The sequence below is a fragment of the Corvus kubaryi genome, unplaced genomic scaffold (genome assembly GCF_017639235.1).
Source record: "Corvus kubaryi isolate FWS band 111438036 unplaced genomic scaffold, C.kubaryi_AGA036_p1.0 37312, whole genome shotgun sequence".
In the NCBI taxonomy this organism is placed as follows: Eukaryota; Metazoa; Chordata; class Aves; order Passeriformes; family Corvidae; genus Corvus; species Corvus kubaryi.
In genome coordinates this window covers 3,495,532-3,522,925 of record NW_024581098.1, presented here as the reverse complement: position 1 = coordinate 3,522,925, position 27,394 = coordinate 3,495,532, and the positions used below count along the sequence as shown (strand labels likewise).

The 27,394-nt window shown below is 40.6% G+C and overlaps 1 protein-coding gene across 3 annotated transcripts in view; it reads right to left on the bottom strand.

Annotated features, from left to right (window-relative positions):
* The window catches only part of LOC121665139 (ethanolaminephosphotransferase 1-like), a 56,375-nt gene that overhangs the window by 10,853 nt on the left and 18,128 nt on the right, over nucleotides 1–27,394 (bottom strand). For all 3 annotated transcript variants that reach the window (XM_042029053.1, XM_042029055.1, XM_042029054.1), the window contains 4 exons: nucleotides 26,845–26,953; nucleotides 24,712–24,786; nucleotides 17,816–18,084; nucleotides 8,408–8,516 (listed from right to left, as the gene is read on the bottom strand). In XM_042029053.1, coding sequence (XP_041884987.1) covers nucleotides 8,408–8,516; nucleotides 17,816–18,084; nucleotides 24,712–24,786; nucleotides 26,845–26,953 — 562 coding nt within the window. The remainder of the gene's footprint in view (nucleotides 1–8,407; nucleotides 8,517–17,815; nucleotides 18,085–24,711; nucleotides 24,787–26,844; nucleotides 26,954–27,394) is intronic.

Sequence of the window (27,394 nt, the reverse complement as noted above, 5' to 3'; positions counted from 1 at the left end):
AAAATCTTGAGTTACGTACAGCAGTTCCAACATCTGTATCACATTAGAGCAGACATGAGACAAAACACTGACTCTTGAGGTTAAATCTAAATTTCCTGCTGCAATCCTGAAGTTTGATTTGTTAGGAGAAAAGCAACCGAGAGGAACAGAAATAGAGACTAGAACTAGAAATAGAATTCAAAGAGCAATGGTTGCCAACAATTTGTTATTTTTATGAAGTGCCATTTTAGCTAGAAATAACACACTGACCACAAACAGCCCCCCAGCTAGCAAAAAGCCACCTTCCAAACGGGGCAGTTCCACCAGTTACTCCCCTGTATTCTCACACAGCTTTGCTTTCAGCACAGCGAGAGAGCTGAGGATGGCAGCAGGGAGAGCAAAGGGTGTTCCCTGTTTCTTATGGGATTTTCGGAATTCCATCATTTCCTACAACGTGTTGCTTTCCCGTCTTTTTTTAGCTAAGGAGGCCTGGCTTGGGGGCTGCTTTTGGTACTCATTAAGTCTGCTTTTTAATTGGCATTAAGGATCCCTTTGTGCCCAGGAGCTAAACTGCTGTATCCGCATTGCTGCCATTCCCTGCTGCTCTGAGGAACAAAAGGTGCAGCCTGGAAAGCAAACCCACTGCTGGCTCTCTGGCGCTCAGCCACCCAGGCACTGCCCAAGTGATGATCATGGAGCTTTTTTTTTTTTGTTTTAATGTCCTAAAAGTACCTGGTTTATTTTTATTTTAAAATATTTTTTAAAATCCAATTTCAGCACATTAAATGTTTTTAACACATTAGAGAAAATAGAACTCCTCAAGTGTTCTTAGAAGTAGTATACTGCTCTTCCAGTATTTTTTAGTTTCTTCTTTAGTATTTTCCCGTTCTCCAGCTGATTTAAAATCCGAGACCCAACTGTAAGAACACAGGCCTGTATTAAAGGCAGAAATACCAAAGCACAGATGGGTGGCAAAGATACACACAGGGAATTCTTGTGTCACGCTAGGCTGAAAGTATCAAGCCCAAATCCTCAGATTTAGATACAATCCTATCATCAGTCCTCTGTGTTGCATGATGTAGACTCTTTTCAGAGAAATAAACATTTTCAAAGCTCTTTATCTGGAATTATTTTGTCCATATTAAAAAATGCCAAACAGAACCATAAACAAACAAACAAATCCCAATGCATTCAGAAATTCAGGATTAAAGATATATCAGAAGTGAAGAAATAAAGGCATTATCTTGTTTTCCAAATATATATATAAAAGCACACAGACACAGACATGCATATAAATACGTGTGTACATGTATATATGTATATATGTATGTATAAAAGAGATCAAAAGGTAATTCCCATTAGCCTTAATGAAAAATTTAGATTTCATTTGGTGCTTTCAAATTCAACTCCAAACCAATAAGATGTTGTGTGATACAGCTGAGTAAATTAATAATAATTTTTTAAAGCTACCACATGATGGATACCATGGTACATTGTCACCCATGTTATTTGGAGTAACAGTAATGTATTTTAATTTTGTGAGGGCATTTTAAACTCTTATGTAACTAAATTTAAACACTACTGAACACCTGCAGGTGGTCAGGCTGTTTCCATGACATGCTGCAGTTACTGTGGCTGTTGTACCTGAGTTAATTCAGGCATTTCTGCAAAATACAGACTTGGTCCTTGCAGAGAAAGAGAGGGTACAGCCAGAAACAAACTGCTGACACTACTGTCAGTTCCAGAAAATGCTATTTCAGTACCCAACAGCCCCATGCTGTCTCTCAGACAAAGCAAGCAGCCTGATGCAGGTAGCCACATTTCTAAAAACACAAAAGCTCACAGACTGTAAACACCACTAAATAAAGAAGTGACCCCAAGACACATAAACCACTAAACAAGTTATACTGCTTCAAAGGAAGGACAACCTTCGCTGTTTATCTTCTCCACACCTTTGTTATCATAAATCCCCTTTGTTGATAAGTTCCTGACTTATTAACATGAATCATCCTTAAACTGTCCTAAGAAAAGCACCAAAATTTTATTTGTTAAGAACTGACTTTCCTGATAGCTAAAAATTCAAAATGTAAAAAATGAGAGAGTGCGATACAGGGATGTAATTTTAGGTGAACCCTGCACTGGAAATTGTGTGAATTTGTTCATGAAAGTACCATCCCTGCTGTGCTCCCCCACAAAAAATACTCCCCAGAGTATTCATCCCATTTGGGAGGCAGGGAAGAGGTCTGTGCAGACCTTCTCCTGGGCATATTGCACAAGTTGACCAACTCTCTAACAGCAAGCAGTTGTACTTGCATTTCTGCTTAGAAACTAAATACTATCACTCTCTTCTCTCATTTTTCAATTGCCCACACCTCCACATGGCCTTCTTCAGTACACTGCTTGGACTTTCCATCTCTAGATTAATAACTCATCATAATCAATGTTTGCTGTAAAGAAATAGGATGTTATCATTTACCTTTCTTAGTCACCAAGAAAAGACAAGAAAGAAGACAAGAAAAATTAGATTCAAAATATTCAGGCCTCAATATTAACTTGGAAAAATATTTAAATACTTTTTCCATGGTGGTTTTTTCCAAATTCCTTGCACATTTAGAGCAGCTAGACACATGAAAATATCTTAACACACTGAATGTTTAGCACACTGCCTGGAAGCAAGCTTCATCAAAAGGTGAACATTTTAGAGGCACTTGTTACTGGAACAGAAGCTTTTTATGGAACAGTGTGACCTTCTCAGGCATATCTTGAGAAGACAACTCTTTTAATTGATTGTGCAAACACATAATTGCGTATTGAGCTGTCCACTAACAATAAAATTATATTTTATTAGTATGCAAAATGGCAAATTTAAAACCACTTAGAAATTGGTAGGGATGGGGGGTGAACCTTACAAAATGAATATATAATTTGCAGACTTAATTGAGCCTGTAAAGTCTGAAGATATTAGGGTGAAAAATACACCCAAAATGCACAGTGTGAAATGATTTTACAGGGATTAAGGGAACAGTGTAAACATAAGCACTGTCTTCATGCACAAAGTTGATGTAGGTTTTGAATGTTTAGCATCTAAGATATTTCTTGAGTATAAAGATTGTAGAGGGATGCATTTATCATGCTTGTTGCAAAGATATGCATTTATCATGCTTGTTGATTTTATACCTTATTTTCAGTGTCTAAGGAAATGCACACTGCATTTATCTTGAACTGAGCTGTAAGATAACCATTAGCATTCAGAGGCATTTAGTACAGACTGAAGAACTGGTTTATGGATGTAGCTGCTTCTTTGATGTAGTTCTGTTCACACATCATTCTGTTTCTGGGCACAGAGAAACAGTGCCTTTATTTGACAAGCCCAGGCTGACTTCCAGAGGGACTCTGCCAGGCAAGCTCCCTTGTTTGACCTTCTCCTGGGGCTCCCAGCGTCCCTAAAGTGACTCCTCACAGCTTAACACCACCAAACTCATTCCCACCTGTAATCAGCATCCCGTGACACTGCTCTGCCTCCGGCCTCGAGCGCTCTGCTTTTCTGGGTTATTGTTCTGACTGGTTCAGAGGAGTTACTCCGAACATGAACTCAGTGGCTTCTTAAATGTATATCTCAAGTGACAGGTGAGTATTTCACACCCTTTACTTTAACGAAGCCTCGTTACAATCTGTCACAACAATGCCTTAATAAATGTTAAATTGGTGACAGACACGTAGAAGCCAACTCATGTTAACCACACTTCTCAAACAGGACTGGTCAAAGCCTGTCGGAGCAATAACATTTTGAAAACATATCACTTAATATTTAATCATTCAGCAAGTCATCACTAGGGCAGATCCATCAGCCGCTTCGCAATGGGAGCTATAGGAAATCTCTACAGAATGACTTCTCATTCCACAGGGGGCAGAAACAATTCATTATTTGACCTTGGCCTCCTAAACATTTTCTGACACTGAAAAAGGGGCAGACTGCTGTATGAACACCCATGGCAAGGACTTGTGTATCCTTTGATACACAGGATGTAACACAGTGTAAGTACAAGGCACTGTTTTAGATGGATAACTGTGCTTTCCCACTATGATGGAGTTCAAATAATTGGCATGTTTCAAATGTTACAGCTTGGCCTCATTGTTAGTTTTTTGTTGCTTTTAATTTATGTTTTTACTCCTCATTTTATATACTTAAGTAACTCAGAGAAGAGTGACCTCGAGGAAAATACTCTGCAGAAGTCAGCATAGAACCCAAACCCATGCACATCATAGGAAAAAATTCTGAATGTTTTGGCCCCATCTCTAAAACATAGTTCAAGTTTCAGATCTGTGACAGATGTTAATACTCAATTCACATTTCATGTTCAAACCTGCACTTTGAAAACTTGTCTCAGCTTTGCCACAGGCTTCAGTAGCCAGATCTGGGCACTGTTGACCACACACAGTGGACTCAAACGTGACACCATGACTGGATTACAGAATAGCCTGCCCCGTGTGCCACACACTGACGAAGTATAACATATCGACTCCATGCTTAAGTGATCCTTTTCCCACAAAGCCTATTCTTGTGGTTGCAATTAAGACTGAGGAGGAGCAGGAAACTCTCTGTGCATCCAGGAGTCCAGGAGTGCAGCCAGTTTTTCCAACTTGCCTTCCTAAGGAATGCAGCTGATGTGCTAACACTGCTTGTTTGTACATCCCACCACAACTTCCAAGCCCTCAGTCAATTCTGAACAAATTTAATACAGTGAAAGAAATTTCCAGTAAGATGCATGTCTCCAGTGAGGAAAGGATTGTAGCCTGAACTCAAATTTTTATAGACATTATAAAATTTATCTCATACAGAGCAAGTATGAAAGTCCCAATGGGCATTTCCCATTGGGAAATGCTTCATGCAGAGCATGCACCTACAGGTCACTTAACAGCAACGTGAGACAGAAACCATCATCAATTAGTAATGCTGTTCTTGAACTACAGATGCCTACCTGTCAGTGAAAATCTTCTTACAAAGTCTACAGCATCATTTGTGGTACTAGAATTTATGTGCAGGACTGACTGCTTTATAATGCTTATTGTAAATATTTTATATTGCTCTCAACCTGACAGCAGAGTGACAGGGAATGTTAGGCATTTGGGATGCCCTGGAGGGGTGAAAATAAATGATAGCTCTCACCCCAGTGCTGCCCTTTGAAGGGACCATTGTTAGCCAAATAATGCTATGGGACAGTTGTGGTTAAATCCCAAGAGAGCTTTTGGAGTGTCATCCACAGGAGCCCTGATGAGTGCAGAAGTAATTAGCTCCAGATGAGCACACAGGCACATAACTTTAAAAGGGTCTGTCTGCTCCCATGCTGGGAGAGAAAAGGCATTTCTGCCTAGCAGCCAGGTCAACATGCTCAGGAAACAGGAGAAGGACCTTCCTCATTGGTTCAGTGTCCAGATAGGTGTGTGTTTTGGAGCTGAAGGATGGAATTGCATTCGCTGCCAGTGAAAATTATGGGATCATGTTTGCTGGGTAGCTGACAAATTCCCATAAAATACTATGCCGGAGTTTCTCTGTTTCACAGGGTAGTCCTCTGAGGTCACTACTCAGCAGCTCAAGACTTGGCTTTCCTACAGATGTTCACAGTGTGCCAGACAGTTCCCAGGAACACACATAAAGCTCTCTTTCCTAAAACATCTAATCTAAACACCAGTATTGCTGTACTTTTATGTATATCTTTGTGTGTTCTGGCACCTGATAAAAACTCCATTATTTTCAATGAGTGAGTGTCACGTGATGATACCACAGCTTCCTCTGAGGAGGTGCTTTTGCAGAGTTCATCCTTAGGTTATACATGGGCTATTTTTTTTTCCCAGAAAACTCCAGGAAAGACATCTGAGAAGCACTCTTGTGCATCTCTTTTGGATTCCTTCCCACCACAGAAGGTACGAGCTAAAGCCCAGCTGCTCTCCGAGATGCGAGGGCTCAGCAGCTGAACTCCTGTTGTGTACAGAACTGTAAAAGCACCAAACAAATGCCAGGTATTGATGGAGCAGCTACAGGTTCGTTGTTAGAAGGACCACTAGTGACTACTAAATGCCACCAGATGGTTAAGGACAGCCAGTTAGGGTTTAATGGCTCCTCTCAGGATCCTGGGAAACGAGCTTGTAAAAAGCATCAGTGGCCCACTTTGTTTTTAACTAGCCACAAAGGCATTTAACTGAGCAAGCCAGAGTGGGCTCTCTGATACAAATGGTTCTGGCTGAGCAAAACACACTTGCTGCAGTCTCTCTAAGGGAGAGAATAATTGAATATTCCTGGCTGCTCAGCCTTTGGTGTAGGTTACACGGGTACTTTTTTCTGCAGTCACAGTGGGGTCCTGCAATTTACCATGAGATTCTAAAACCTTTACATATCCCTAGTCACTGCACACAGGCTATCCAATGATAACCACCTTAATCCCCACTGCTGAGCTGAGATTCAAATGTGAAATGGCAGTGCTTTCTGGACCAGCATGATCCTTAGTGGAAGGATTCTACTTTTTTAATATTTAAATTTAGTGTCTGTTTCTAAGAGATTTATTAAGCACTGTGTTGATTCTGTAATATAAAATCAATCAAGACCATTTTTTGCATACTTTAAACCCATATTTAACTTCAACTAAGTTGCAAAAGTTGTCATTGTGGTTAGTGTGCTAGAGACAAAGTTTTTGGAGAAACCTTTTGGCTCCTACTTAAGCCTACTCTGCTTGGGACAATGATGGAAGAAATACTATTCTGTGCTCACAAATCCTTTCATACAAGCATACCACAGAAGACAGAAGCAGTACTTCTTTCTAATGGTAATGGAACAGTCTATCAAACCTTGCTTTGCAGCTGGTTCTGATAGAATATGGAAAAGAATCCTCAGGCCTGCAGATCTGATAACACTGAAATGCTTCCCTTCCACAAATGTTCCTACTACGTTGAACAGTTTGAATTAAACCTTCATCTGTGGCTTCCCAAGTGCAAGAGAAGCCATCAGAGTACTCCCTGATGTCATGTGCCTTAGTGACAGGAACCAAAGCACTGATGTGTGGGGTAGCACAGAACAAGCATCCTCAGTGGGCTGGCCCTGGCTAGCACCTGAAGCTGCCCTAACCTGCCCCTTCTGAGTGAGCCAGCATCCATCTCCCCTGGGCTTGCAGCGCTGCTCCAAGAGCAGAGATCACTCCCTGTCTACAGCTACACGTCGGTCAAAGATGAAAAATTTTCACTGAATCACTATTGAAAAGCCATCCACTGTCTTTTCCCCCTTCCTTTCTTTCTTTCTTTTCATCAGGCCTGACCAGAAAAAGACTGTATAATCTTGGTCACACACTGTTGGTTTTACACTCTGAGTAAAGCACAAAACCATGCCCTTGCACATGCTGCTCATTAGAAAGCACACCCTGAATGCATTTCTAATGTGGGAATTCTGGGAAACTGCTGGGGCAGGAGGTGGTACCTGCTAAAGATCTTGCCATAGGAGAGGGTGATGAGAGAACCTATCAGTGCAGCAGATTCAAAGTCCCCCCCTCCAAAATGCTCAGGTGGCTCCTATCAAGTTAACATGAGGTGAGCACCTATAGCCAAGTCCTCCATTTGGCTCAAGGGCAGAAGACATTTCTTGGGATGTAAGGCTACAGTATTTGTGTCAAACAGTATTTTGGTACCCTCTTCTCACCACCTCTATGCTCATATAAAAATCCCAAAATGTATATGCTAATTTCTCCACCTTCCAAGCAACACATCAAAGCCATTTTGCATACACAGATTTTCAGCTAAGACTTCTACGTTTTTAACTCATTAAAATGTAACGGCTCTTGTTCTCAGTCTTGATATAGCAGACAAAAAACATTCAATGCTCATTTCAAACTACACTGACGGTATCAAATAATGAGCAAATAGGCTATTGCTGTGTATGAAAAATGAATCTCTTCTGTTTGCAAAGGAATTCTAAAGAGCTTAGAAACTACCTGGCTTTTATTCATATTTACAGCTGTGCATGTAAAGTTATTTAAATAATGTCTTCATTCCTTCTGTTCATAATGTTTTGGAACACAGTGTGCTCCAGGCCAAAACATTAAACTTAGAATATACATAAATGTAAGTGACATTTTACCTGAGTGACATGAAGAGTTCCTGAGAGTTTGGGAGCCCAGCCAGCCAGCACACTGCACTGAAGTGCACATGCAGATAAGGAGTATTTTCTATATTATTTGTGTGCAGTAACTCAGTGAGGAAAAAATTTGCCAAAATTATCTACTCTTAAAAATTTTCCAGTATTAGCTCTTTTAATCATCTCTTTTCATGTAGTTTTGGACTAGCCAACACTTACAACAGGAAAACAACAAAAAAAAAGGAAACGTAAAAAATAGCAAATCAAAATAATTAAAAAGCAGTACACTTTTGCATAGATCTGGACACTTACCTATAAGCAGGATTACTAATGCATCTGTAATATAATAACCAAATAGCAAAGGCTCCTGCCAGATTTCCACACCAACAGCCCCGGTGAGCAGATACGCCGCTATTAATACCTATAGAAAAAACAGATAACTTATTTTCAATCCTTTTCTTCTAAAGGCCCAGAATTTCACTTATCATGTTAATACAAATGCAAAGGTAAAAAAAAAAAAAAATCTGTTATTTACCTCCTGTCTCTGCTTTACCTTCTGCTGCCATGCCAAAACAATTACTTCTAAGCAGTGAAGCAACCTTCAGGGTCACCAATAGAATTATTTTAAATGTACGAAATATGGTAAGCAAGTAACTTCCCTGGTGATGTGTGCATCTGTTTGTATGTGGTAAGGATTACTGACTTACCTTTTCAAAACACCTAAGTTCTAAATCCACTCTTAATGCCAGCTCTCCCCACTCTACATGCACTCCCCTGTCTTTGGATACAGACTTCAGATTTAGCAATGTGGTTATTTTTGCAGCTCTGCCCCTTGAACTGATCATATCAGAATAACTGAAGGGGGGGAGAAAAACCCTAAGCTCACCTGAAATAATAATAAAAAATAATAAAAACATACAGTGGAATGTGAAGAAATAAAAAGAATGGGAAGGAGATGAAGTCTTCCCTGATTTTTAATTTGACAGATAACATCATTACAGGAGACACAAAAATAATCACACAGATGTCACTAGGAGTGAAAGGACACATACACAAGACTCATGAGCACCCAGCTAGAGGGACTGCTGGTTTGTTCTCAGCTGTTTAGTTTTGCCACAGGACCCATAAGGGGCTGTATGTTTCATGCTACATTAGCTCTAAATTAAAACGACTATGTTAATTACAATGCCATTTAGAAAACTGCATATTCATCAACTTATTCCCAGGTAACACTCAGTAACCTTAATATTTTCCACTCAATACAGCTTCTTACTCTGGGATGAAAAACGCTTTCCAGCTTGACTTGTGTTACAGATTTTACTATTTCTTATTTAGGCTCTTTTTATACTAATTTTTTCTATGTTATGTGTTTTCTCCATTTTAACTTCAACAAACACATTTCTAGTCTTCTATTAAATTTTAACTCAAAGATACTCTGAAAACCTCTTTGTTAATTAATGGGCTTTCTAAGATCACAGATTAAGAGCAGAATGCTGATGTTACTTAAACTTCCATTACACGTAGATAATACTACATTTTATTTCATTTACTTCTCTGTATCTAAAATCAAGATTCTTGCCCTGTCAGTTGTAGGAACCCAGGGTGCTGAGAATATTTCTCTGCCTGTTTTTAAGGGTTCTTGCCCCCCTGAACAGCACTGTTTTAGCCTCAAACCTTGGAAAAAATTACCAACGATGAGACAAGAACTAGAAAATACAGTGGTGCGAATTAGGTGATAGACTACTATGTAAGACTGTCACAGGGTGAAAAATGTTGAGGTTTTGGGTCTTTGTAGTAAATAGATAAGAGTAAAAAATACTAAAATGGAGGATTGTTGTTGTTCTTTGAACTTTCTCTCTTCTTCTTCTACTACTCCATATTTTGCAGTAAAAGTAGTTTGGGATGATTGGATAGAGAATTCCACAGTTCCTGCCCGTGTTACTGAATAATTGGTAGGAAAGTGAAAATAATATATATTTTTAGTAACTATTGGTTAAATTATCTTTAAAAGGCCATGTAAATCTTGATAATTAGACTTCTCTCCTGCTTTCTGTGCTCTATGCTGTACCTGGGTCACACTAGTGGCTCTGTTTCTCTGGTAAGACTTAAGGAACAACTATCCGGCAGCATTGAAACTCAAGGAAAAGTCTCAGTTTATCTTTTGAAACTCCTTGCAAGGATTTTAAAAAATTCTCTCCCATCAGGAGGGATTTGATTTATGGCACAGTTCAGTGTCATCAGTATGTAGATCTCTAAGAGGTTTTGCTTGGATTTGGCATTGTGGAACTGCAAACACTGATGTTTGAAATGCCTCTGCAAGAACCAGCAGCACAACAGATCTGCAGCAGAGAAGAGCAGGCAATACTGAGTGTCACTATGTCTCAGGCCACTGAAGACAGTGAGTCAAATTTTGGTCAGTGTGAAGGACACTTATAATGGGTTTTGCAATCCACTACATCAGAGCTAACATTTGGCTTCCTGAAGAAATTGTATTATATTACCCATAAGACATGATGGATGGAATCCCGACCCCATCAAAGTTGATGGCAGAACTCCAACTGGCTTTGATGAAGCCTGAACTTACCCTCACACATTGAATCCTGAACAGACATTTTTGGCAAGTGATAAAAGAGGAACTTCAGTATTAAGCACTATTGCAGTCAGTACTTTTGGCAGGGCAATCATGAGCATCACTGTCAGATGTCAGCGCATGTCTAGGAACGGGAGTGCGGATGCAATGGGCTCTCACAGGGAATGCCCTGCCCTGGGATTTGGTGATGCAAGACTCCCAGGTCAAGATTGCCTCTTACTTATCAGATGTAGCATATGAAAAAAAAACACTCCTTGGCTTCAAAATTTTGGTATATTGTTTTTTAAGGATTCATGACTTTGACTAGAGCGAAGCAGTCTCCTGCTTTAAAAAGCAGCTTTCTAAAGCAGTCTCTGGCTTTAGAAAGCACACCATCTTTAGAAAGGAATGATAAGAAAATGGCTGTGTCCCTTGATCCAAGGTATACTAGGAAAAAATTGAAGATTGTCAAAATTATTAGCAAAACCTAAGTCTGTTAATCAGCTGTATAAACTGTTTTAGAGGCACTGCTGGTTAAAAAAAAAGTAAAAGTAAAGCAGTGTTCCTAAGTGCAACTGAATAATTCTACTTAAGAAAAGATGGCCAAATTTTTTACTTATCTCTCTACTATCAACTAGCTTTAGTACTTTTCAGATATAAGTGTAGTCTTCAGCAAGCAAAAATAATTGCAGCCTTTTGTAAAATGAGAAGTCCAAATTAAATAATTGTATTTGGTTTGTGTGGCCAGTTTTTGGTAGCAGGGGGACTACAAGGGTGGCTTCTGTGAGATGCTGCTACAAACTTTTCCCATGTCCAGCAGAGCTAACACCAGACATAGATGGACCCACCACTGGCCAACATATTTTAAAAGGAAATTGTTGTAATTACTGACAGAGAAGAAAGGGGTGAGAATATGCAAGAGGAACAGCCCTGTACACAACAAGGTCAGTGGAAAGGAGGGGGAGGAGATGCTCCAGGCACTGGAGGTGACATTCCCCTGCAGCCCATGGTGAGGCAGCTGTGCTCCTGTACTCCATGGACATCCACGGGGGTGCAGAGATCCACCTGCAGCCCATGAGGAGCAGGTGGGTGCCTGAGAGAGAGCTGTGAACCTGTGGGAGGCCTGTGCTGGAGCAGGGTCCTGGCAGGGATCTGCAGACCCGTGGAGAGAGAAGCCCCCACAGGAGCAGGTTTCCTGGCAGGACCTGTGACCCTGTGGGGGACCCACACTGGAGCGGGTTGAATGACTGTACCCATGGAAAGGTACCCCCATTACAGCAGTTCATGAAGAACTGTAGCCTGTGGGATGGACTCACATTGGACTTCATGGAGAACTGTCTCCCATGGGAGGGATGCCATGCTGTAGAAGGGGAAGGACTCCTCTCCCTGAGCAGCAGCAGAAACAACCTGTGATGAACTGACCATAACCCCCATTCCCTGTCTCCCTGTGCCAGTAGGGAAGTGGAGGTAGAGCCCAGAAAGAAGGGAGAGGTGGGGGAAAGGTGTTTTTAAGATTTGTTTTACTTCTCATTATCCTGCTTTGATTTTGGTTCATAATAAATTCAATTAATATCCCCAAGCTGAGTCTGTTTTGCCCATTATAGTAATTAATGAGTGATCTCTCCCTGTCCCTCTCTCAGCTCATGAGCCTTTCATTATTATTTTCTCTCCCCTGTCCAGTTGCAGAGGGGAGTGATAGGGCAGCTTTGGTGACATCCAGCCCACCACATTAACACAAGTGACAACTATATAGCAAGGTAGTGTAGACAGATACAATCTGGGATTCCATCTCTCCGCAGCATCTGACCAGGAGTATTTTTGGCTTGACAAGACCTTGTCTATGAGTATGAGGAATACTTATGCTGAGAAAAATGTGAAAACACAAGGTGTTAATTTGTAGGCTCTTTGATATGGCTGAGAGCAGGACAGCTGGATTCTGAGCAGGGACTCCCTATCTTGCCAAAATTTTGTAAATAACAGAGACATAGTCACATTTGTTCCTGTGTAAAATCAGAATAATTCTTTGATGTGGCATTGGGAAAGTTCTGTGTATACATAAGGCAGTATAACCCCTCAAGGTCTTCTACCTTCTAGCCTCTTACCTGCTCTCTAAAACATTGGATATTTTTAAATCAGCATCTCTTTCATGTCTTTCCACTATTTCAGGTGTAAGTTTTGTGACCACAATATTTTAGATTTTGTGTGTACATACATTCTTTTTTCTTACCATTGATTTACCATTTCTGTTTTACACACAGGCACATTTAGTATGCTGTGTGATATTCTACATGGTGAAAAAAAAATCAAATATTTTGTCATCTTTTAAAAAAATGTGGATATGCCTTTAAATTCTTTATGATTCCACAAAAATATGACATTAATTTTAATGTAATATTCAATTTCAATAGCATATTGCTATAGCATTAATTGTTCATGTGCTGAAATATTTTCCATTAACACAGTGCTCAAAATAAACATCTAGGAAACAGTCATTTAAAATACAAGGCTACTTTATTTTTCTCATAATGAGTGTGACACTTGCCTAAAAGAGTAAGAATTATTTTCTACAAGCTATTTCAATAGCAGTTAACTTCAATGTGATGTGCAATTTTTCCATTTTATTTTTTTTTCCTCAGTTTTTTCCTTTCAATAAATAGCTGAAGGCTGTAAATCTTAGACTTTGAAAAATTCTACCCAAGAAGATCACTTTGCATTTAGACATTATAGATAAATAGCTAAATGTGTGGATGATTAATTAATTAATTAATTAAGAAAGGGGAATTATAATCAAGTGGTTAAGAATGGAGCAGTCTGCTGCAGGAAAAGCCTGTGCACAGCAGGTTCTTCTGTTCAGATTTCACATGGATACACCATGGGGTTTCCCTCAACTGAGTATTGAGATCAGTTTCCAGCCATGTCCGGAGGCAGCTTGAAGCAGACACCACGGTCTGGCCAGCACTGCTTCCTCACTGCTATCAGTTCTCTTACTTCAACAATTCCATTGTGCTCCAACTTTGGAACTAAGTAACAATATTTTTTCTTCACAAGAAAGGCTATGCTTTCCACAGACACTTCAAATTAAAAAAGCTCTGAAAGTGAATATCCTTTCAACTGAAATTAAATTGTGAATCCTGATAATGTGACCAAAGAACAACATATTTGCATCCTTATCTTGCCTTTTAATAGACAAGGTTTTTTGCCCCTCAGAAGAGGTAGAATTTTTTTCCAGATGTGATGTGCACTTGTATTGTTTGGGATTTCTCTGCCAGTTCCTGAAACACTGGCTGCCACAGCACATCCCTGGAAAAGGTCATATGAAACATATTTCAGCATGAGTTCTGTAAAAAAGCTTGCCAAAAGAAAACGTGGTATATGGCATCCACGAAAGAAACCTTCCCCAGCTTTGACTGAAAGGAAGGAGAAAAGGAAGTTCTACAATGTTTCAGGTGCTAGGGGCATCGTGTACGTAATTTATTCAGAGTTCAAGGCAGGCAGAGAGTTCTCCCAGAGGCTCTAGGTGGTACTGTCCAAAGCCATCGGGCAGAAGCAGCTGGGAAAGCATCTCAAACTGAAACCCTGGGGCTCATGGTCCAATACCCATCCCTTCAGGCATGACTCTCCCTACAGGTAGGATTTCTGCTCATCCTCTCCTTGCAGGGCAAGGGCTGGGCCAGAGAGAGCTGCCTGTCACCTTTAGGATCTTGCTGCTTGTGCTTCTTCTGAGCTTGCCCTCGGATGGGGAGAGGGAGAGGAAGGAGAGTGGAATTGTCTGGGTCACTGCAGCTCTCACTCAGCTCTTCACTTCTGAATTTTTAATTAAGTATATAAAGGGTATCTCCCATTACACTTAAGGCAGCACCAATGGAGCAGAGGTATCGTTACATCATATTAAGGAAAAATTAGTACTTTGTTCCCCTGCCATGAACTCAGCTGCAGTGGCTTATGAAAAGCAACAGCAGGATTAGGTGAGTATTTAATTAGGGTAATATTAAATTCTTCAGAAAGAAAACAGACTTATTTTTTAAACAAAACAAGAGGATGTCCGTGAAAATTAACATATGGCAAGAAGCCAGAAATTTTAATTTCTCAGGAAAGTTTTGTCTTTTTTTTTTTTTTCTGCAAGAAACTTAATTTGCAGATACTAGCTTTCTTTGGTTAGCCTTGTGACAAAAATAAAAGTCTTCGTTTTCACAAGATGTATCCAAGGGAATTTCTCACAGATCATAGCAGAAGTTTATTTTTTAGCCTTTTCTTTGGACTTTTGGGGTTTCCAATAGGTGTGCTTACTCAAAAGTGTACGAAAATTGTCTAGATGCTATGGTACAGAGGCTCCTCTCCCTGCACCTTTTTCTGCTACTCAGGAATCCGCACAGGATAGATCCTTGTGCGGGAGGGAGGAGAGACAGGAATAGCTTTCCCTGCTGCATTTGCTGCCACCTTGATTCTGGATCCACAAATGTAACAGTCCTCTGACCAAGCATCTCTCAGACACATTACAGCCATTTTTCAAGTTTACAAACCACAGCTTCCTGTAAATGGTTGTCTGCTGTAATCAAAGCTAATTGGAGTGCCAATTACAGCCCAGCTAGTGTAATTGGGTTACCAGTTCTGATGACTCATCAAGTCACAGAAAAACGTGATGTGCATAAGTCCCACAGATCTCTCTGTCTACAACAAGGTATTATTTTCAAGAGGAACAGCAGTTCTTTTTCTACCCCAGCTAAGGCAGAGCCCGTGAGCGGGCTGTCTGTGCTTATGCACCGCGGAGCTGACTCAGCAGCAGTGTCCTGGGAGCCACATGCCAGCTAAGTGCTCATTAAGGCCATCAGTCCTCTATTTGAACACTTACAGTAACTAATGTTTTTCTTGAGTTCTGGGGTGATAACGAAGCCCAAACTTCCTGGCTACCATCAAATTTAAAAGCAGAAGCAGGGAACTAATCACCTGAGCATCTGACGTGTCAATGCAACAGCATCAAGTTGTAGGTGAAATTACTGAAGACAGGACAGAGAGGCACATTCCTGCAGCAATCCAGCTAGGAATGCCATGGAGGAAATACTGAACTAAACATTGTGAATCAGTCTTGAAGCAGCTAGTGAGTGCTTCTACTCTCTGCCTCTAAATGTGACTGTGGGAATGCCTGGCAGAGAAGCAGCAGCAAAAGAAAACATTACCTTTCTTACTCATCATCAGCCATTTGCTATTTTCCCCAGTATCCTCCAAGTTACTGGAGATGATAGTGCATGTATCATGTCAAATTTGCTGAATGGGTTTACAAAACAAGGACACATTTTTAGGGGAATTAAGATATTTTACTAGACTAGTTAGTAGAGCTGGAAAAAAATACATTATGTACTTTCTGGTGTGCATGTAATGTGGTTTAGACTAATGGAAAAAAACCTAGCTTGATCTACAAATCCTGCCTTCTCTTTGTTCATAGGCAATCACAACTACAACAGCTATTTTTTACAGATGGGAAAACTGACATACAGGGTTTTCAATAGTACAGTCTTCCACCACTTCTGATGACTGTGCTAAATAGCACAAAAAAATCCTTACATTTACAAGCTTATCACTTTGACTGTAACCAAGTCATCACAGAAGGTACTAGAAAGCAAGTAAGCAGGACAGCAGTTCAGCATCAGAGGGGAACAGGAAACAGCACTTGTTATCACCTTCCATCCCAGTTAATCAAAGCAGTTTACAAACTTTACTGATATTCAGCCTTGCCAAAAATCTGTCAGGCAGGGAAATATTAATCCCATTATTTCCCAGATGAGAAAACAGTGCCACAGGCAAACAGTGCCACAGGCAAACAGTGCCACAGGCACAGGTCACTAACAGGCACTGACAGAGTTAACAGTACTGCTCTGCTAGTTGATATCCATTCCCAGACTTAACCACTAATACACTTTGGATGCTGTAGCAATCCAGCAGAGCTTTCTAAACATTCACATGTACAGTGATCATCTGAGCAACAAGTGAAATAGGCTATTCCTCTCCTGCTGGAAGAACTTCACAAAGAAGCCTTACACAGACATGGCTGAAACTTGCACACCAGCTGGCTGCCTAATGTCTTAGTCCTGAGCCAACTTCTTCTCCCAAAACTTATTTTCTAGGGGACAACACAGATGCACCACAGCTGGACCACCATCTCTGAGTTGTTCTCAAACCACTGGATCCTGATTGTTTACAGCAATACATCTGCAGCCATTAATTCGAATACTGTATTTCCATTAAAACACATATTTGAGTATTTGTCAAACTTCTTTTCAATTATTTGGCTGCACCTTTCATCTCGTGCCTGTGACAGGAAGCTCAGAAGACTGACTGTGCTCTTCAGGCTGCAAGACCTTGGCTTTCTGAGACACAGATAAGCCAGCCCAGAGAAATCCCAGTGCTGGGCCCTTGGAAGTGCTGGTTAATACTGTTACTCATCTGTGCACTGAGGATACCATTCACTGTGGTGCCCTGGCCATGTTTCTGAAGAGGTCCACCTCAAGATAGGGCTGTAAACCAGACAAGAACTCAGCTGGTGCTGACTGTGGGCTGATAAGTAATTCATGTTACTGAATGTCTATGATTTTTTGACATCCATGATGACTGACTTCTTTTTCAAAGGTAGAACTCACTTGACAACAGTTAATGCCCACTGCATAGGTACAAGGCTATTTCCATCACCACATTTGTTGTAAAATGGGGTAGAATTGAGGTCTGGTAGTGTATAACTAGGTAATTACTGTTAACAGATACTACTTGGACTAATTCACATCGTGCCTCGCAACCTGGTATTGAGGGAAAAAATGGTTGTGACTTCAGACAGCACAGTAATTTTTGTTAATACACAAATCAAATGCAGTTAAATGACTTTCTCATGGGCACTGTCTGGCTGCTAGGCTTGCTGCAAGCCTTTTTTCTCCTGCACAGCAATGGATCTCTGATGCTGACAACTTGCTCAAGAGCAGCTCTTTATTGCAAATGCAGAAAATATTTCTGAATTGCTTTTAGGGCTTTGCAATTTCACATTTTTCAATATCTCAGCCAAATTTATTTGCCTTGAGCTCCATTTTTCTATTGCTTTAATATTATGAAAACAATTACATAGTTAAAAAACCAAAACCAAAACCAAAACAGGGATGATAAATACTTACCACTTGGCTTATATCATATCCCCAAGGAAGAAAAAGAACTCCTGTGTTATATTTCTCCCAGTGTGAACACATGAAGTTAAACAAGACAATGCTTAAATATATATACATTGTATATACAGAAACTCCAGTCTTCCCATTGTCACGGGAACAGACAGAAAAAAAAGAAAGCACAAAAATGGAGGTAGCCCAGCTATCCAGCCCATGGTCAAATAATTCTCCCAGAGGAGTACTGGACTGAGTCCTTCGAGCATGTTTCCCATCTATGGAGTCTAGAAGGATTGAGAAAGGAAAAGAAACAAGGAATTAGAGCACAACAAAAGGAGTAGCTTTCTTCACATACACTTCACTACTGCTATATATAACATGCAGGAAAATTACACTCATGACAGCAAACTGAAGCACAGCAGCCCCCTCAATGCCAACAGGTTAGAACTGCTCATAAAATATTTGATCCAGTTATCAAGTAATTTTTCTGTCCTTAGCTCTGAAACTGAATGCCTCCTTCCTTGTAAGTTTTAGAAAGACACTCATAATTACTTGCCCCCAGTGGTCTTGAAACACTTTTACATCAGTCCCTGCAATTAGTTTCAAGTGCTGAAAAGTGTCCATAGGGCTTCTTGCCCATCCATAGGTGTTGTGGACCCTTCGAGCCTTGTGGGGTAGATTCACTAAGGCATTTAAGTTGCTGAATGCTCAATACCTCAATGACTAACAGTTACATGGCAGCTTCAAGGAGCAAATTTCACAAAATTTATTTGTATTTGTGCCTCCATATATTTCAAAGTGTTTTTCAGTTTCAAACAAGAGTGTGTTCAGGTGGCCAAAAAGGCCAATGGCATCCTGGCCTGCATCAGAAAGCGTGTGTCCAGCAGGACCAGGGCAGCGATCCTGCACTCGGCACTGGTGAGGCCACATCTCAAGTCCTGTGTTCAGTTCTGGGCCCTTCACTACAAGAAAGACACTGAGGTGCTGGGAGGTGTCCAGAGAAGGGCAACAGAGCTGGGGAAGAGTCTGGAGCACAGGTCTTATGAGGAGTGGTTGAGGGAGCTGGTTCTTGTCCTGGTTCTTGTCCTGAAGAAAAGGAGGCTCAGGAGTGGCCTTATCACTCTCTACGACTATGTGAAAGGAGGTTTTAGTGAGATGGGGGTCAGTCTCTTTTCCCAGGTTACAAGTGACAGGAAAAGAAGAAATGGCCCCAGGTCACACCAGGGGACCAGGGTCACATTGGACATTGGGAAAAATTTCTTCACCAAGACAGTTGTCAAGCATTGGAACAGGCTGCTCAGGGAAGAGGTGGAGTCACCATTGCTGGAGGTGTTTGGAAGATGTGCAGACTTGGGGACATGGTTTAGTGGTGGACTTGGCAGTGCTGTGTTCATGGTTGGACGTGATGACCTTAAAGGTCTTTTCCAACATGTACAATTATATGATTCTAAGAATGCATTATAGTTAAGGTGCATTATGTGCTGATCACTTTTAGTATTGAGTGCTTGAAAAATGGTCCAACACTGTTCTGGACCTTACTCTGAGGGTGTAGTTGGACAGTATGGTTTGAGTTGATCTGATAGTTCACTGCGGTCGAACAGGGCAACCTGCAGCCTGTTCAGATGGTGGAAAGTCAGCAAACATTACATTTTCTTGTGGGTCACTGAATTGGTGCTGTGAATGGTACAAAATGCATGGGAGATGGCACAAGGGAGGGATGGTGAATGCAGGGAGGAGAAAGGTGGTCTAGAAGCTGTAACCTTTCTTAGTTGTAAAGTCAAACCATACCCTTAGTCTCTTTTCTGAGACTGTGCAGGAGAAAAATAGAAATATTTTCCTCTTAAGTACAAAGATGCAGGATGAACCTCTTAGGAAAGAGAACAAACCCTACAGATTACTTATTGTTGTCTTGAATCTCAAAATAAAATGGAGATGTTTTTCTTTTTTATATTACTTGGAAGGTGCTATAGCTAACAATTATTAACTATTGATGGCATTAATAACCCAAAACTGACTAGGAACACAACCCAGCATAGTGAGACCAAAGACACCACAGCTGCTGTAGATCATATACTACTTACTTCTCCAGATTATTTGGCAGTACTATGAGTTTTGTATAATGTAAATATAGTTCAGAGATCTAAACCAGGAAAACATGGGATTTCACTTTGTGCAGATTTTAGACTATATCTCTATTGTAATACCTAAGCAGCTGTGAGTTATCCTCCGCTAAAATACAAATCTCTTGAGACAGTTCTCACAACTCTAAAACTTAAATATCTCATAGAGGATTTCAAATACAGCTTGCCTCCTTCTAGAGACACATTCTCTCTCTATTAACATTTCCACTGAATTTTCAGCATCTTTCTGAAATGTGCTGAAAGAAAACAGTATAAGTTTTAGGTTACTTGAATGGTGTTGCTATGGAAGTAGAAATTCTTCCATTCATTAAACAGTATCTCTGAAACTTAACTAGGAAATAAGGATGTAAACAATCCTAAAGAGTTTATGGTGTTTTACAGTCCAAGAACACCTATCCCAAATCAGGCAGAATTCAGTTACACAGGTGTTAGTATTTAAAATAAGAATGTTAGAAGATTTGTCTGTTTATAAGTTTTAGGTTGTCACACAAGTATATAGATACTAAAATATGTACCTCACAGTGAACTAGTGGTTCTCATTTTGCAAAAACTTTGGTTTTTCTAAAAAGAGACTTATAATGTTGCATAAAATACAGTACTTCTAAATATAATTGTCATGAAGAAAAATACAGGAACTATATGTCACATACATAAAATTGGATTTTCAGAAATCCTTAACCACATTTTCCATGTAGTTTCATTAGGTTTTTAAGAGACTGAAAATATTTTCTGGTTTAGGTTTCGGTTTGAAATCATTCATGCCAGTGATGGTGTGTGTTCAGTAGTGGACATACACTGTTTCACACTTCCATTGCTTTAGAATTCTTATATTATGATTCTCCCTCACAAAAGTTCATAAATATTCAGTTTTATTGAAGTTTATGTAACTTTTAAGGAGTAGAATTCAAAGTAACAGCAAAGAGCACTCTATTTCATGGAAAGGAAATGATACCAAACCACCTTAAAAAAGCAGGGGTGGGGAAGAACAGCATGCTAGGGAATTTGGAGACAGTAACTGTGTCATTAAAATAAGCTGAGAAAGATTACAGTTGCATATTTAGTTAGTTATTATGGCTCTTTGCAGTCTTCCAGAGGGAAAACTTTGGCCATGCAAAATTAAATCTGAGACTAAATATTTCATGAAGTGGCTTGGACAGCAGACATAAAAATCTACATATACATTAGTTCATTATAGCTTTGACTGTCAGCATCATATTCCTTGTCTTCCAAGTATTGGGAACTACAGGCTTCACTGGCAGATACCATCTACATTAAAAATCTCAGAAGCTGAACTTCCCATGTGCCTACTGGGGTGCCATACAGTAACACTTCCAATATGTAATTCCAATTCATGAAACAATAGTCACTTCATTAAATTCCATACAATGACATAAAAAATGGTTTTCACAAAAGAAACCACTGCTTCTGAGTACAGAGAGTGGCTGGAGAAATCTGACAAAGGATGGTTGTCCCATTGCTTTTTATGGTACAAATACAAAGAAATCCCAGACAAGAAGATTTTGGCACAATCTCACCAATTGAATAGCTATGCCAAGGCATGTACAATGCAGAGGGAGATGTCTGCCCAAGGGGATACCCCAGGTCAATCAAGATGGCTCTACATGCATGGGTGTGATTCCAAAAGTGGTCAGCCCCTTTACACAGCACTGCAGCCTAAACATAAAACACATCTGTACGTAGCCTGAGGATCTCCAATATGGCACACAAATGTATGGCTACACTGCAATGGCCTCACCAGAAACAGCTCCAAGGAGAGGGTACATTTAGAATCAAAGAATAGACTCATTAAGGTTCTCATTAAGGGAAAGACCTCCAAGGTCACTGAGTTCAACCTCTGACTGAACATCACCATGTCAACTAAGTCATAATTCTAAGTGCCACGTCCAGTAGTTTCTTGAACACCTTCCAGGGGTGATGACTCCACCACCTTCCTGGGCAGCCCATTCCAAGGCTTAACCACACTTCCAGATAAAAATTTCTTCCTGATAGCAATCAGGAACCTCCCCTGGCACAGCTTGAGGTCATTCCCTCTTATCCTGTTGATCATTGTCTGAGAGAAGAGACCAACCCCCACCTTGCTACAGCCTCCTTTCAGGTAGTTGTAGAGAGTGATAAGGTTCCCCCTGAGCCTCCTTTTCTCCAGACAAAACATCCCCAGATACCTCAGCTGCTCCTCATAGGATTTGTGCTCCAGACCCTTCCCCAGCTCCGTTGCCCTTCTCCAGACATGCCCCAGCACCTCAATGTCTTTCCTGTAGTGAGGGGCCCAGAACTGAACATAGGATTCGAGGTGTGGCCTCACCAGTGCCGAATACAGAGGGACCATCGCTGCCCTCGTCCTGCTGGACAAAAGCTTTCTGATGCAGGCCAGGATGTCATTGGCCTTTTTGGCCACCTGGGCACACACCTGCTCATGTTCAGCCACTGTCAACCAGCGTCCTCAGGTCCTTTTCCATTGGGTCACTTTCCAGCCACTCTTCCCCAGCCTGTGGTGCTGCCTGGGGTTGTTGTGACCCCGGTGCAGGACCTGGCACGTGGCCTTGTTGAACCTCATATCACTGGCCTCAGCTCACAGATCCAGCCTGTCCAGATCCCTCTGCAGAGCATTCCTGCCCTCCAGCAGATCAACACTCCCACCCAGCTTGGTGTCATCTGCAAACTCACTGAGGGTGCACTCAATCCCCTCATCCAAATCATTGATAAAGCTGTTAAACAGGTCTGATCCCCTGGTTGTCCTGCATGTGCTGCATAATGACACTAAAGATGATCTGTTCCGTAACCTTCCCAGACACCAAGGTCTGGCTGACAGGCCTGTAGTTCCCCAGATCCTCCTTCCAACCCGTCCTGCAGGTGGGCATCACACTGGCCAACCTCCAGTTCTCTGGGTTCCCCCTGGCTCACCAGGACTGGTGATAAATGATGGAGCAGCCTGGCTCTTCCAGCGGCTCTCTCAGTACCCTGGTGTGGATCCCATCCGGCCCCACAGACTTGTGAGTGTCAAGGGGCACAGCAGGGCACTGACTGCTCCCTCCTGGGTTCCAGGGGGTCAGTGTGCTCCCTGTCCCTGTCTACCAACTCAGCAGGCCACCTGACTTGAGGATATCAGGTCTTTCTGTTGAAGACTGAGGGAAAGAAGGCATCAAGTACCTCAGCCTTTTCCTCATCTTTGGTTACAATGCTCCCCTCCACCTCCAATAAAGAATGGAGATTTTCCTTGGCCCTCTTTTTTTTAATGTATTTATAAAACCACTTTGTATTATCTTTCACAACATGGCCACATTGAGCTGTAGCTGAGCTTTCACCAATCTAATTTTCTCTCTAGAAGACATGATGACATCCTTGTACCCTTCCTGAGTTGTCTGCCCCTATTTCCCAGGGTCATAAACTCTTTTTTTCTCCCCAGGTTCCAGTGAAAGCTTCCTATTCAGCCAGGCCAGTCTTCTTCCCTGATGGTTCATCTTTTAGCACATAGGGACAGCCTGCTCTTGTGCCTTTAAGATTTCCTTCTTTAAATATATCCAGCCTTTCTGGACCCTTATTACACAAAACTGTGCAGTCCCTTTAAATATACTACCTTGAGTCTCCCCAGAAAAATAACTCTGTTGCACCATGTTGTGGAAAGACTAGTTTGGAATGAGAGAGCTTTGGAAGAGAAAGTGAAAAAGCCACACTAACGTGGATCTCACTCCCAGGTCAGCATCATTTCAGGTCTATGTCTTCATACCACTGCACAGCAAGGTGCAATGTACCTAAAAATACAGTCATAGCACCATATAAAGCAGTAAAAATGGAATATGAAATTGAGGTGTAGGTGTTATAGGAGAAAAACAGCAAGAGGAAAGGAAAAAAAGATACTTATTTCCATAAGAAGCTAAGGTCTGTCATCACATCTGTCATCACCATCTCTCCTGACACACACCTTAAGCACTTAAACACCTAACAATTTCCCTTTTTCTGCTTTGTCCTTTATTTTTCCTATCTTAAAAGCACCCTCTGCTAATGCTGGTGTCAGGAAGCTTCTCAGAATGTCATCATCAGGGGACAAAGATTTTTATGAAACCAAACAGCAGTGACTCCCCTATGAAGACAGGCTGAGAGAGTTGGAGGTGTTCAGCATGGAGAAGAGAAAGCTACAAGGAGACCTTAGAGCAGCCTTCCAGTACCTAAAGGGAGCTGCAAGAGAGCTGGAGAGGGACTTCTTCCAAGGGCACGTAGGGAATGGATTTAAACTGAAAGAAGGTACGGTTAGATTAGGTATTAGCAAGAAAACCTTTACTGTGAGGGTGGTGAGGCACTGGATTGGGTTGCCTGGAGAAGTTGGGAACATTCCATCCCTGGAAGTGTTCAAGGCCAGGCTGGATGGGGCTCTGAGCAACCTGATCTAGTGGAAGGTGTCCCTGCCCACGGCAGGGGGATTGGAACTAGATTGCTGCTATATAATGATTTCTATTGTATCTCTAAAATAATTTGAACTTTCAAGATGGATAAGAGTTACTGTAATAGATCCTCGAATATATTACTTAATATGCTTTTTTGGGGGGGGGGTGTTTAAGTCTTATGAACGGGTTTTTCTTGTGTTGTGGCTTGGGGTTTTTTTGTTTGTTTGTTTTTAATCAAAAAGAGAGCTGTTTTGGAAAGAGATCAGTAATTTAGCCACAATGCCTCTTTATCTCAGAATCAGCACCAGTAAATTTGAAGATAAAATTACATGAAAATGTCAGACATGCAAATTATTTCACTGTACATTACCTAAAGCGTAAGCACAGAAGGTGGTAAAAGCACTGAACAGCCACACCCAGGTGGGAACAAGTCCAGGACTGGTACCTGAAAAAAATGGGGGGGGTAGTGAGTCAGTGTAACAGGGGTTAACACCAAAGAAATCCCCCAAGATACACATATACATACAACCGAGCTGCCACTGATTAACCCACTGCATCAAACAGATTGCAATGCTGGCGTCTGACCTTCGGGCATCGGTGAGCTCTAGCAAAGAAGCACTGAGCAGGCTTCAATGTGTTTACACCGTAAAGGACAAAAGGTAATGCAGAGGGTTTTGGTCCTGAAATGACTCTAGTATTGCACAAAACAATGATAATAACTAGGCAAAAATTTTCACAGGTCATGGGAAGACTATCCATTGAAAAATTAGTTAATGTTCATGGACTATATAGAGGGGAAAAAAAAAGTTTTCAAGCATGATTATCAGTGCCAGTCTGGGGTTTGGGCAGCACTTTTGTCCTTAGGCTAGCAGAAATATTACCACCCTTATTTTTTTCCTCTTGAGAAAAAGGAAGAGATAGCTGAATTGGACAGAGGCCAGTTCTGGTTTTGCTCTGCTGATAGCACTAACCTAAGGTTATTGTTGCTCTTTTAAGGAAATCGATCCTTTTTCCAAAGAGGGTTCTATTTAACTTAAACATCACCCAATACTACATCAACACTAAACAACTGTAAATGCAATGCTCTCTCAGGTTTCTGTCATTTGGCACCAAACACAGGGAATTCCAGCATACAGAGGTGTGTCTTTGCATGAAAGATGCCAGGAGATGCCTGCACCTAAAGTAGTGCCCTGACTACCTTTCTCTCAGTGCCTCATCTCACCATTCTGAAAGAAACGATGACAATTCCTGACTCCTAGCTACAAATCTGCAAACTGTAGAATGAAAACCAACTGTGCAGGAAATTAGGTCGTTTATTTCTGATCCTAGGTATAGGATTGATATATGATACCCAAAATGCTCTTTAGCTTGCATGAAAGTTTTCCAAAAATTGAGAAATGATGGGTACCGATGTGGACTGAGGAAGAGCTTGCAAACTACTCATACAGGTCTCAACTCTAACAGACTTAATCACCATTTCAAATGTCTTCAAGTTCCACATATATCTGCTGAGAATGTGTCAAGATAACATCATCCCACTGAAAAGATCTGCTCTGGATGCTCTTTTATTACAGTCTGAGTAACTATCATCTGCATTGATAAAAAAACCCCAAGTGTTTAAGAATGAGGCCAGACAACTATTTAACAAGCTGGTCCTCAAAACGTAACTTTTGACCCAAAACTGCTAATAAGTATCCCTGCCTCTAGAATTGCTATGATAAATGTACAAACAGCTCACACCAAAGGGTACATCCTGAAGCTAACCACAGGCATAAAAAATGAAAGGCAGCTAAATGTAGTTATTTCAGGAAATAAAAGTGTTCTCTTCACTAAATTGTCTAGTTTAAAGAAAATCAAAGCCTTTTATCTAAATATATTTTACATATTAATCACCTGGAAGATTCTTACTATTTTCTGTGGCCTCCAAGAGCTGGTCTGAGAAGCCCAAACCAAACATGTCCTACACTCAGGAGCAATCAGATCCAAAAAATTTCTGACTTAGTTTACAATGAGGAGCAAACATGGAGTCAAACTTCGAAAGTCATAATTTGAAGAGACATTTATTTAGAAACTATGCTTCTGTCTAGAAGTAGTCTTGAATAGGGGGTGTGTATGTGTGGAGTAATGAAAGGGAAATGAACTCATTCAGGCATCAGTTTAGGTATTAGGAAATGTGAAATCAATGAAAATGTTATGGAGAATATTCAGGTGGATTTTGGCTGTGTATTTAAACCCTGGAATGAACTTTAAATAAAATGAGATCTTATCAGAGACTTCAAGCAGCATATGCTGAAACCCATTTTAGGGGTAAAATAAAATAAGATTTTTCAATAAAATGATCTAAATTTATAATGCTATGTGTGAGGTAGATTCTTCTACATGCACATATAGGAGCCTCATTAAGGGAGTAAGTGGAAGATTCAAGTGTCTGATAGCTCCCTGTAACATTCAGAAGTATAAGCAGTTCATTTATTCTGAAAAATTACAGTGTGAAGAAATTTACCTGAGGCAGTGTAGTCCCAGTCATAAAAAGATAATAGAAAATAATTAAATAAAATCATGACAAATCCAGAGAATGTTAACAGGTTGGGAGCAATCCACAAAGGCACTATCTGTTAAAAAACAAAGGGAAAAAAATTCAGAAAAATTGTATTTCTAATTGTACATCCTATTTTAATGAAATATTTTGTATCAGGAAAGAAGCCTTTATGACATCAGCAATGTTCAGATTTGTGTATATTTCCCCATTTTCAAATTAAAATACAGTTTTAATGTCTGAAATTTATTTTCAAATGAAATCCTTTTGCCTGATTTTTGTGCCTGAGGTAAGAATGACATTTTAAAACATTGTATTCCCTGTGTTGTACGTTATCCTTATTTACCCAGCCAACAAGGAAAGCCTTTTGTGATCAGCTGTATCAGAACTGAAAGAAGACTGCAGCACCCCAGTGTGGTAATTCAGCATCCACGTGGCAGGTTTCTTAAGTACTCTGTTCCCACACTTTAACAAGGAAAGTTCTTCTTTCAAAGTATGTGAATAATTTCTTAATCAA